Source organism: Candoia aspera, chromosome 6 (assembly GCF_035149785.1).
Source record: "Candoia aspera isolate rCanAsp1 chromosome 6, rCanAsp1.hap2, whole genome shotgun sequence".
NCBI lineage: Eukaryota > Metazoa > Chordata > Lepidosauria > Squamata > Boidae > Candoia > Candoia aspera.
In genome coordinates, this window is record NC_086158.1 from 49,566,373 (window position 1) to 49,579,187 (window position 12,815).

At 37.7% G+C, this 12,815-nt stretch overlaps 1 protein-coding gene across 1 annotated transcript; it reads left to right on the top strand.

Annotated features, from left to right (window-relative positions):
- The first annotated feature begins 2,637 nt into the window (after positions 1-2,637).
- On the top strand, positions 2,638-9,026 carry BORCS7 (BLOC-1 related complex subunit 7). The gene is made up of 5 exons (XM_063307106.1): positions 2,638-2,824; positions 4,406-4,468; positions 5,672-5,715; positions 6,995-7,015; positions 8,072-9,026. The coding sequence occupies exons 1-5, from the start codon at positions 2,675-2,677 to the stop codon at positions 8,121-8,123; spliced, it is 330 nt and encodes a 109-aa protein (XP_063163176.1). The 5' UTR covers positions 2,638-2,674; the 3' UTR covers positions 8,124-9,026.
- Positions 9,027-12,815: the final 3,789 nt, after the last annotated feature.

Consider the following 12,815-nt stretch of genomic DNA (forward strand, 5'->3'; position numbering starts at 1 on the left):
TGAGATCCAGAAAAAAGAACCCAAATGAAGTAGTCTGTGACAGCCCCCATTTGGACTTTTATAAGGGCTCGTAGTGACATCATCTTGCCTTGGAGGTGTTGGTTAATCACTGGGAGATAATATAATCTGGAGCACAGAATTAGCCTTGCTTCCTGCCAAGAAACCAAGAGTAAACTGTATCTTACTTGAGCTGACCTAAACCAAGTACATCATAAAAAATGTGTGGTCCTTGCAAGAAACACAGGCTTTTATTTTGCTTATTGATTTGCTTATATAGTATTAACACACTTGGTTTTCCTGTTAAAAAGGCCCTCGGAGTCAGTATACCTGGAACTCAGTTACTGTAGATAGGCAGCTATAGGAATAACTGTAAACATTAGAGTATCTCAAGCCAGGGATGGGGAAACTTCTAAGATTTTCAACGTGTTACTTTTTCTCCAAAAGATTCCACTCTCCCTATTTCCCTTTCTCTCTTTCTTTCCTACAATACTAAAATTAGCAAACAGTATATTACACCAGGCTGTAGCCCAAACAGAAGAACAAAGCAGGCAGAGCCAGTGCCAAATTTAGTGGAGCCCCAGGCATCCCCAGAGGACATTGTTCCTAACAGCAACAGTTAAGTCTCATCTAGGTAGATGGATAGCAACATGGGATCACTTCCCCTAGCAAGTTTTTGAAACATGGAAGCCTCAATTGCATTGCCTCTATTCTGTTCACTCATCTTCAGTTATGCAGGAGGAAGTAAAAGAGAACTTTTACCACCTCCTTGTGCAGAAAGTGTGCAGAAAACACTCTCCTAGTGGCTGGGCATGCTGCACTCCCTATATACAGTACAATTCATCAGGTGGAAATGACCAGGAGATAGATAAATGGATAGGAGTACATACATAGATAGGAATACATACATAGAGGGGGCAGAAAGTGCATGCTATCTAGGGTGTAGGAGTGTGCTGAACCACATTTAGGAGATAGTTACTGAAGCAAATTAGATTAATTATCACTCTTTTATTTCTAGAGACTGCTTACATGATTCAGTCAAGCTCTTTTCTTAGGTAGAATAGTATTTCCTTTTCAAAACTATAGTGTTCAAGTCCTTGCTTATCCTGTACAGTATTTCACTGTCAGTACCTACATAAGCGAAGTCCAGGAATGACCAATAATATAATCATTGCTATATCTTTATTGAAAACTCCATATTGTCTATTTGTTCTTTATTATTTAGTATTGTGTGTTTGTTGTAAAGTAATCATATTAATTAAACAAAATTTAGATGTTTTGGATGTTTTAGATGTTTCATCGCTTGGATTTTCATTCTTTATTTTTTATTTCTATTTATAGTATTTTTATAGTATTTTATTTTTTGTATTATTCTGATGGTTTTAATCACTTGTTGTAAACTGCCCAGAGGCCTCCAACAGGAGGAGATGGGTGGGGATAAATTAGATAAATAAAATAAATAATAAATAAAAATTTAAAAAATGCTTAGGTGTTTCCATCAGACTTTTTTTTACTAACCAAGACAGTTTTTGTATCAAGATTTGTTTTTAGAATCTTACTGTTCCAGCTATGTCCAAACTAAAGTCCAAGCAAAAACATCATGAAAGATAGTTCCTCAACTTCTGCAATGGACAGTGAATATATAAAGCAATGTAGAAAATAAAATATATGTGCATTTTGTAAAACAGATGTTTGTGCCTTCTCAAAATTCCATCATGATCCCATGGGTATATAGGTTCTATCAACATACTGTAGCACAGTTACAGAAAGCTAAGAGAGTTTAAAATACTCCCAAACACTAATGAGCCCTTTGTCCAATTTATACAACCTAGTGATACATCAGCAAATACAGAATTACTTTACTATTGTTTTGATTGCTGCAGAATTTCCCATTTTCTATACAGTAAATGGAATTATAGTAAAGTTAAGGGGGTTGGGTTGAGGAAGACCCCTCCCTGGGTAATGACTTACTTAACAATGGTTTATTGAATTAACCTAGTTGACTAGGTTCATACATCACACTGAACTAACCCCGGTGGCTGGATTCAAACAATGTAGTGAATCACAGACTAGCCAACAGTTTAGTAGAGAATATTGTGCAGCCCCAATCATTGAATCAGAACCTGCATTGTGGTTTAACACATTGTGTCTTGCTGCCACATTTGGGTTGAAAAAGCCAGAGGCCCACTAGATGCCAGGGGTGAGTAGGCTTGTGCAGCTCTTAACATAGCCCTACACACACTCCAGCCAGAAAGCCTTAATGTTGTAGAGAAGAATTTAACTCGTATTTTAAATATATATATTTTTACAATGCAAAAGGAGTTACGTTTGCTGTTCAGATGTATAGTAAGTACAACAGTTCCTTTTTCTGAGGAGCAGAGGACCAGATTGACTCAGTCTTTTATCTTTAGTTTTGGATTAAGTAGCGCTGGGGCAAAGTGTTAATAACATCATTTTATTTTTTTTAAATGTACAATGTATTCCCTGTATTGTGCAGGCAATATAAAAAGCAAGCGCTTTTTGTCCTGCACCAGAAGAGCTGAAGAACTAAAACTGAACAAGGTAAGAGGAATAAATTCATTTGCCAAAACCCGTTCGGGGCGCTTTTCTATGTTTTATGACCCTATTTTCTATCCGTAGGTGCGGCTTTTTCGCTCCTGTGGTTATTGATAGCGACATGGCGGTAACTCCGGCAGGGATCGCTGTAGATGTTCAGGCTCGATTCGGGCACTCGGTGAAAGGACTGCTGACCGAGAAGGTGACCAACTGCGGTACGGATATAATCGCCCTCACCAAACAGGTGCTGAAGGGCTCCCGGAGCGCTGAGGTAGGTGAGACTACGCTGTCCCAAATATATTACTCCGGAACTCGATTTCGGACGGTACAAGAGGAGCGCAGTGTATGGTGGGATTTGTAGTCTCTGTACAGAAAAGCTTCGGCGGCCTCCCTTTTCAAGGGAAATGTGCTGCGAAAACCTAGTGCTGCGCTAGCGCCGATTAGTTTCATGGGATAAAGATGATCGACGTCAGGGGTTGGATCCGATGATTTAACACGTTTAGATGCTTTGTTACAGTCATCCGATATATACTTAGCACCTCCATTTTAAAATCATAAAAGTTCAGACCGTTCGCCTGCAATAGCAAAGTTCATGCACCAATAGTGGAAGTGCTCTGCTGCTAGTTTTTGCCAAGCAAATCAAGAGGAACAGAGACTTGAGTATCACTGGTGTTGCTTCTGAAGGTTAAGAGCCTATTTGTTTCTGCCCAGAAGGCCCAAATATGTATCCAATATTGTCACACTCTTTTGAGGAACTTAGAAGCAGGGCCGCAACTAGGGTCTGTGTCACCCGGGGCAAACATGGATTCCGCGCCCATTTTGGCGCCCTACCAGCGTGGCGCTCGGGGCACATGCCCCGGTTGCCCCGCCCCCCTAGTTGCGGCTCTGCTTAGAAGAAAGAGCAATAAATTCCAACGAGATTCTGCAGCATAGATTAATATTGAATGGTGCTGGGTATGTGAGTTGCACAATTGCTGAAGCATCTCTGAAAGTAATTTCAGTAAGGAATCAGTGGCAAGCTTTGAGTGTAAGCATGTCCTTCTGATTTCCTGATGTATAGATTTACAGTTCTCATCATCCTGTTTACATGAGAAAGCTGGCTGCATTTATGGGAATTGCAAGCTAATACATCTGAAGGGTACCAGATTGAAGCTGGCCTAGTATGTCTTCTATTCAAGGAGTGGTGGTGCGAGGAGGAAGTGCTAATGTGAATAAATTCTCCTTTATCAACATTTAAATTGCCCAAAATGGAAAACTTCAAGAAAGAAACAACCATAATCCAGAATAATAACCAAACCAGTGGTTTGACACAACTACCACTTTTCTAGTCTCAAATTGTTATTACCCCACAAGGCCCCCCACCCCAGGCTCTGTAGTTTTTACACAAGAGTCTTGGCAGCCCCAAACTGGATCCTTGATTCACAAACAAGCAAATTACAAATTGCTTCATCAGCCTCAGGATATGTCTGTTGAGCTAGCACAATCAGTGATCAAGAAATTTGAGGCCATCAGTTTGAAAAAGGGTTTTATAAATCACTGGGTACATAGCATATTAAATAATTAATAATCACCATACATTTTGTACTACACCAAGAAGTTTCACTTATCCTTAACTGTCACTTATTATGAAGATTCTTCTACATAATTTCAGAAAACCCTTTCTGTGCAGAATGTTTGTCCAGTGAGTTATTGTTTCTGGATTAAATGAGTTCATAAGGTTGTAATTCCCAGACCTTATTATCTCACAAAAGCTCACTATTAGCTACATTGTCAACCTTGAATAACAGTGGAGCAGCACTAGCTCAGAGAAGATAAAGTTTATCTCTCTTCTTATGGCTTTCATGTCTTTTAGTTCCTAGGACAGGCTGCCAGAAATATGGTGATGCAAGAGGGTGCCATTCTGCACTCTGAAGATGTAAGTATGGAATAGAATATTTAGTCTGATACTATTAAATACATACCACTTTGGGAGCTGCAGGAGATATAGAAAAGGGAATGTCAAGTTTAGGGTTTAAAATTAAAAGGTTTTTATTCTGTTCATAATATTTTAATAAATAAGGTTAGGAGCAATCATTTCAATCCAAAACATGCATTCCCACATATATGCAGACTGGATCAGGAGGAATGTAGTTTTTGCTACTGAAGAGTTTGAATGAAATTATCCTTGAGTTCAGCACAGGGGTCTAAATATTATTTATGGCCTTGCTGCTTATCAAGCTGGTAAAATTTTGCAGAATTCATTATTTTCCTACTGCATTCATGTGGCTCTGAGTTGGTTAGATCATGGATCCCCAACCTTTTGGGGTCTGGGGCCACATTTGCTCAGAACATGTTCTCAAAGCTTAAATCTAAAAAATGGGGGGCGGGTAAGAATGAATATTGCCAGACATAAGACACCCATTTGCCAGGAAGTAACATAATGGCACTGCTTTCCAGTGCTTCCTCTTGTGCAGAAATTCTTAACCTAGGGCCCATGGGTAGATTTCAGAGGCCTTGGGAACTTGGATGGGAAAAAAAATCACAACTTTATTTTTACATACTGTATATTAGAGTATTTTTGTTATTTTAAAAAATATGTTGATAACTGTACTTGAGCATAATCGGTTTTCTTTGTAATATATTCTATATCCATATATTAATTGTAAAGCATTTAAATACATTTTTCTGAGAAGGAGTCTGAAAGGGGTCCATGTGAGAAAAAAAATTAAGAACCCCTACTCTAGCGTATCAAAAGTCTTTATGCCCTCTATACCTAACTTTGCTTTGTTTTTTCTTGGCTGCAGGACACCCATCAAAAAAATGTCCTGGGTTTCAGCAACATACTATTTTCGTTTCTAAGGATGCACTAGATTCATGTAGGCCCAGAGGCATTGTTAAAAATATTGATTATGCTTGAGACTGTACTTTGCAGCACTTTTGAAATTAAAAGATCTATGAATGTCAGTATTTTAAAATTAGAGATTTATCAAAACCCCATGTTTTCTTCAAAAAAAGCAAATACCCTAAGCTAGGAGAATCTAGTATGTGATTATTTCTTAATATCATGCAGTACCAAATTATGATTGCATTGATAACTTTATTGAGGGAAAAGGCATTTACTTCATCTCTCTTTTTGCAGAGTTTAAGAAAAATGGCTATTATAACTACTCACCTACAGTATCAGTAAGTATACACAGTGCATACGCTGTATTTGTTAGGCTAGCCTCTCTGGAAATGCAGCTAAAAATAAAAAAAATCTGGTAGCATCTTTTCAGACTTAGGTATTTTATTAAAAGACATACAACTTCATGAAGCTTCAGTCAGATGCATTGTTAGTCTGAAAATATGTTAATAGACTCCTCCTGATTTTTGGTTACCATAGACTAACATGGCTGTCTTCCTATAGCTGAAAGGCAACTGAGATTGGTATAAATCAGGATTGGGGAGGTAGAAATCAGCACCACATTTTTTTTAATGTCAGTGTTACTGCATCATTGGAGGGAGGAAGTGAGGCCTTACAGAAGTTAAATGATCTTTAAAACCCACCCAAAATAGGAAGACTTTGGTCTGATTTATGGAAGATTGTGATTTTTTTTAGGGGTATTCCTCTTTTGTCCTTTACCCCATCCTTAAAATGAAAAAAGTAATCTGAATTTTTCAGCTTCCCTCATTCTGGATGCTACAAACTGGCATTAGAGCCCTGTATGCATCCAACGGGTGGCTTACCTGATAAAAGATTATCTTGGATGTGCTGGGAAACTTCCAGGTCTAATCTTGGTGAGATGGGTGGCTCTGTGAATTGTTTGAATAAAATAAATCCAAATAAATGAATAAGGCCTATCAGTCAGGAACATGACAGCTGGAAGCAATTCTCCTCCCTCATACCTGATTTGTATGGGAAGCCTCTTTTTCCTTGTAGCGAAAAATACTTAAATAATCACACTCTGTCTTTCTATGTGTGGAGCACAGCAGTTCTTTCTGTATGCAAGAACAATTGCCTTTACTTCTCTAGGAACAGAAAAAAGGGCAGGATTTGGTTCAAAGGGCAGAGCTTTGGAATGCAAGGAAGGTCTCCGTTTCCAAGGCCCCACTTCTTACTATCATCCTGTTTTGCAGGGTAGGGCAATCCAGTGCAGCTTTTAGGCTACATTAAGTTCCCTAACACTTTGTGGATCACTTTATCCAAGGTACAAGTATTCTTGGATACCAACCCAAAGAGTACAAAATAACTAAGGAGCTCTGATGGGCAACATAAAATGGATATTTCTGTCTTCAGTTGCCCACTTCACAATACAGATTTGTTTGCATCATTAAGAACAACCTAAGTATGTCAGTTTAGGTCTAGATATATCAGTGAAGTCAGAAGTCTGTTTGATTTCCATAGATCCTCAGCGATAAATCAGGAATTCTTTTATCAACTCAAAATTTACCTCAACTCACATTATCTTTTTTTTTCCTTTAGGCAAGAAGCTATTCAAAAAAAGTAAGTTTGCTGTTTCTATTTGATTGGGAGATTAGGTTTTATACTTCTGCTTGATAAATCTTCATTACTGCTCTTTCAAAAACAGCTTTAGCTTTCATCCCTTTTGTTTGTGTGGATGTGTTTTAAATTGCAAATTGAATAGAGTTAGGATTATACTGCCTCTTTACAGTGCTTACTTAGCCTGCACTTTATATATTATTAAATATTAATATTATTCAATATTATTACACTCTAAAAATAATTTAATGCTACATTAAATACTGTACTTTTTAAAACATATCTTAAAACATGTGAAGAAATCACCAGTGAAGGCTCAGATGCTTTTCAAGGTGACAAGACCTAGTGGCCAAGAAAATCACATGTGGAATTGTTCTGCCTTTTCCCATCATCCTTTGTTTTTTGGTCCTCCTGACTGATTTTTATGACATATTCTTTATTACTGAAGCCTGCAATTTGGAATAAATATACCAGTGACCAAGCTCCATTGGACACACTAGCAGTTACTTCTGAGTAAATATGCATATAATTGCATTGGGAACGTACTTCAAATAAGGAATATCCTTAATGTAGATCAAATTCATTCTGCCAGTAAGCATATCTTTTATGACTTTTAATTCTACTTAATCTTAATTTGCTTGTTTTCTCCTCCCTATCAGAAAGATGTGAAGTACAATCTGTATGTACTCAAAAATTTGTATAGCTATAATATGTAAATCTAATAGTTTAGATATTATAGTTATTATTTTGTTTGCATTTATTCACATTTCTTTGTTACATATGCTATGTGTAAGTTGTTGTGAGCTTTTTACCTTGATAAGTGCCATATTAAATACTGAAACATTAATGTTTGTTACTCGTAAAAATAAATTATGTCCCATTCTTCCAATCTACTAACAATTATATTACATAATTTGGGAAGAGGAGTTCAGTGGATAAAAACAGCACATGCCCCCTTATTTTATTCTGAAACATCAAAATCCATATTTCACATTGTAGAAGCCTTTTTCCAGCAATTGTATCCAAATATCCATGTGCACTTGTTAAACTCTTCTACAGCGTTGAACAGTCTTCAAATTTGCGTGATCAACTGAGCCACCTGCTGAAATGAAAAGTATATAAGCGATTAAAGAACAGCTAGAAAAGGATGGAAGAAAACTCACAGTGGGGGTTTATGGAATACATTTCCCTCTTCTGCAGATGCACTGTGAGACTGATTGAGTCAAAAGTCATCTCCCAGATGTAATACCACAAAGTGTGTACTTTGTTTTATAAGACTCTGATCTGGAAATGTGGGCAATTTTTTAATTATAGATGTTACCTTTGTAAAAGGCTAGGTGCATCCTTGTATTAAATTACAGTTTCTGTGTATTGATGCTTATTTTTCTTTAGTAGGACTGATTTCTTTAGGAACTCACATCTTTCTAAGTAATCAAATACATATTGTTCTGGTTTTGAGTACCTCAAGAGATGAATTTCTCATCCTTTCAGTCTATTTGAAAACTCATAAATTTATAATGTGGATGTTTTTCACAGTATAGACCTCTGATCATATAGAACATACAAATCTGGGTGAAATTCTTGCATATATTATTTACATCTGTAATATTGACTGGATTCGTACTGGTCATTAATTTGGTTTTGGCAACCATGCCCTTGTGGGTAATTCAACAAGCTAGTTAAAACATAGCCTAGTATAATGTGGAAACCTAGCTGCTCCCTTGAATAGCATAACTCTTGGGGCATGCTGCCTCCAACTAATCAGTAAAACGTTTTCCACTAATGTGGAAAAAGTTTTACCCTGTCCTGTATAGTATTGGTGGAGAAATAATCTGTGCAAGGTTTCTGGCAGCTACTGTGTGTGAATAATTTCTCGGCTTAATAATTCCATCATTGCTAAGAAGTGGGGGGTGGGGGGTACTTAACAAATGTAACCTGCAAAATCTATTCACTGACATTTTGTAAACCTCAGAGTGAATATCTAACTTCAAGGAAAATGTATGTTTTCAAGGTCTGGACTCTTCTTTTCTTCCAATCTTACCTTAAGTTAATGGGGCCACAGTCTGCTTGAGTAGAAATCTGGGAACTTACTTAGATTTGCTTTAAATTCATAAGTTAAGCAGGTTTCTTTTTTTACAAAAGAAAGCTTGCATGCTTTGTTGTGCGACAGTGCTAATAGTTCCCTTTTAGACTGTAATCTTGTATGTAATGATAAAAATATAAGCATAATGAGGTTTACTTTGAAGTAAACGTTCATAGAATTCTGTTGTTATTTTCCCCTATTTCTTGTTTGCACTGTCTCTTGTGTGAATATGAACTGTGATGAAATGAATCTAGTGCATGTATAATTTATTTGCAAAAATAGTTCTAGGTAATATACTTCCCTACAGTGATACATCTGCTGTCAGGTTTGGCCTTAAGCTACATTCCTACATACTCACTGCTGCTGTGGTTCTTGATTAATCCACCATGGTGTCATTATACAATTGTCTACCTAAATAGTAATCTGTTCAGATTTGTTGTTGGAGGGTCTTGGAAATACTGCATGTTTACTGTAGTGAGCCATTTTAAAGGCAACGAAAAGCAGAACTACTGCTATAATATGCACTCAAAATATATTCATTATATCAACTCATTCATTAGTAATGTTTTTCTTAATCCCCTTTATTCCAAAAAGTACTTGTGATTTGTTTATAAAACTGCAAAGTTCTTGTTTGTATACAGACATTACATCACATAACATATAATATATACTTCCTGCTCTTTTTAAACAAGAACTATTTAAAAAATATCCCAATTGGTGGAGCCCTCTATTGGCAGGTCTATTTATACATATAAACAACATCTGCTAGATCCCAGTCGGGTGGAAGATGGCAATAGCGGTTCCCATATATAAAAAAGGGAATAAAAAGGACCCTAGCAATTATCGGCCTTTCAGTTTAATAGATATTGTTGCCAAAATATATGCTAGGTTACTCTTAAGCAGAGTTCGAAATCTGGGTACATGAAAAAGGTATCCTTGCAGAAGAACAAGCAGGTTTTAGGCAAAACTGATTTACCATTGACAATTGCTTCATTTTGAACCACCTGATAGCCAAATATGCCTGTAAGAGGAGACACCTATATGCTGCCTTTATTGATTTTACTGCAGCATTTGACACGGTGAAGAGAGAAGTATTATGGAGTAAATTGACTGCCCTCAAAATTGAACCCAGATTGCTGGTATTGATTAAAGCTCTATACACAAGCACTTGTTTGAAAGTGCGGTTTGGGGTAAATGAGCCATGACAAACAGGATCAATACATACAAAGGGGTAAGACAAGGGTGCATAGTAGCACTACTATTATTCAACCTATATATCAATGACCTGCCAGGAGTAATGAAGGGCCCTGAAGCACATATGCCCAAAGTCCTAAATACATATTGTAACACCTTGCTATATGCTGATGATAGGATATAATCATATTCGCAAGTTGGTGTACGTAGATTGTTAAGAAGACTTAGCTCCTATTGTCAGGATAACTCTCCAATCAAAATCAAAAATTATGGTGTTTGGAAAAAGACAGCAGAGACATTTATTATTTATTTATTTATTAATCAAATTTATCGCCGCCCATCTCCCAAAAGGGACTCTAAAATTGACATAGATGACAATTGTGAAGTAATAGAACAAGTAAATACCTTTCTTTACCTTGGGGTAATTTGCTCTGAGACTGGATCTTGGGTTTTTCATCACCAAAGGAATTCACTTAGAGCAAAGGCACGTCTGAATCTACTACTTAAATTAAAAACATAGCTACTCAGGTTCCTTAGCACCGATAATCAGAGGGTATAAAGCTAAGGTTACTCCTATGCTTTTATATGCAGCAGAAGTTTGGGGCTTAAATTCCATTACATTAATAGAACAAACACAATCCCAGCATCTGAGAAGCATCCCGGGTGTAAATAAAAGGACTTCAGCTGCTGCAGTTAGAGGCGAATTGGGAATTTATACAATCTACTCACAGTCTAAAATTAGAGCATACAATTATTGGCGTAAAATCAATGAAATGGAGTCTGATAGACTTCCAAGATTGTGTCTATTAGAACAGACAAAATCCCAACTACAGACCTGGATTACACAATTAACAAATTATATATGGAGCTATGGTCTCCCTGTCTCCTGCGCTTCTGGAGATCAAGTCAAAAAGAGAGCTGCACAAAGAATCTCAGATATAGAAGCACAAAAAGATATAGCTACCCTTAGTAAGGTTGGCAATTTGAAATGGCTGAGCCGATATAAACGCAGTTTTCCAATTGCCAACTATTTAAAAATATCAATGCCAAGACATCTGAGGGAGGTATTCACCCGAGCTAGATTTGATCAGCTTGATACAATGGTCAGATACGGGAGATTTAACAGCATCCCTTATAATGAACACATTTGTATATGTGGAGCGCATGAAATAGAGGACATAGCACATATGTTATTCAATTGTAATTTATACAAGAAGGAGAGAGATCTGCAACTTGGCCCGTACATTAAATGAATGACTCACTGGGAATCACATATAAGGACAACGTATTTTATGTGTGGCTAAGACCCAAAAATAACATACAATTGTTGTTTATTCGTTTAGTCGCTTCCGACTCTTCGTGACTTCATGGACCAGCCCACGCCAGAGCTTCCTGTCGGTCGTCAACACCCCCAGCTCCCCCAGGGACGAGTCCGTCACCTCTAGAATATCATCCATCCATCTTGCCCTTGGTCGACCCCTCTTCCTTTTGCCTTCCACTCTCCCTAGCATCAGCATCTTCTCCAGGGTGTCCTGTCTTCTCATTATGTGGCCAAAGTATTTCAGTTTTGCCTTTAATATCATTCCCTCAAGTGAGCAGTCTGGCTTTATTTCCTGGAGGATGGACTGGTTGGATCTTCTTGCAGTCCAAGGCACTCTCAGAATTTTCCTCCAACACCACAGTTCAAAAGCATCGATCTTCCTTCGCTCAGCCTTCCTTATGGTCCAGCTCTCGCAGCCATATGTTACTACAGGGAACACCATTGCTTTAACTATGCGGGCCTTTGTTGTCAGTGTGATGTCTCTGCTCTTAACTATTTTATCGAGATTTGTCATTGCTCTTCTTCCAAGGATTAAGCGTCTTCTGATTTCCTGACTGCAGTCAGCATCTGCAGTAATCTTTGCACCTAGGAATACAAAGTCTTTCACTGCTTCTACATTTTCTCCCTCTATTTGCCAGTTATCAATCAAGCTGGTTGCCATAATCTTGGTTTTTTTGAGGTTTAGCTGCAAACCAGCTTTTGCACTTTCTTCTTTCACCTTCATCATAAGGCTCCTCAGTTCCTCTTCACTTTCAGCCATCAAAGTGGTATCATCTGCATATCTGAGATTGTTAATGTTTCTTCCAGAGATTTTAACTCCAGCCTTGGATTCCTCAAGGCCAGCTTGTCGCATGATGTGTTCTGCATACAAGTTGAATAGGTAGGGTGAGAGTATACAGCCCTGCCGTACTCCTTTCCCAATCTTAAACCAGTCTGTTGTTCCGTGGTCTGTTCTTACTGTTGCTACTTGGTCGTTATACAGATTCTTCAGGAGGCATACAAGATGACTTGGTATCCCCATACCACTAAGAACTTGCCACAATTTGTTATGGTCCACACAGTCAAAGGCTTTAGAATAGTCAATAAAACAGAAATAGATGTTTTTCTGAAACTCCCTGGCTTTTTCCATTATCCAGCGGATATTGGCAATTTGGTCTCTAGTTCCTCTGCCTTTTCTAAACCCAGCTTGTACATCTGGCAATTCT

Excerpts from the sequence above, each read along its gene's own strand:
- BORCS7 (XM_063307106.1), top strand. The coding sequence starts at position 2,675 with ATGGCGGTAACTCCGGCAGGGATCGCTGTAGATGTTCAGGCTCGATTC. Across the intron at positions 2,825-4,405 it reads AGGGCTCCCGGAGCGCTGAG|TTCCTAGGACAGGCTGCCAG; the intron begins GTAGGTGAGACT and ends CATGTCTTTTAG. Across the intron at positions 5,716-6,994 it reads ACTACTCACCTACAGTATCA|GCAAGAAGCTATTCAAAAAA; the intron begins GTAAGTATACAC and ends TTTTTCCTTTAG.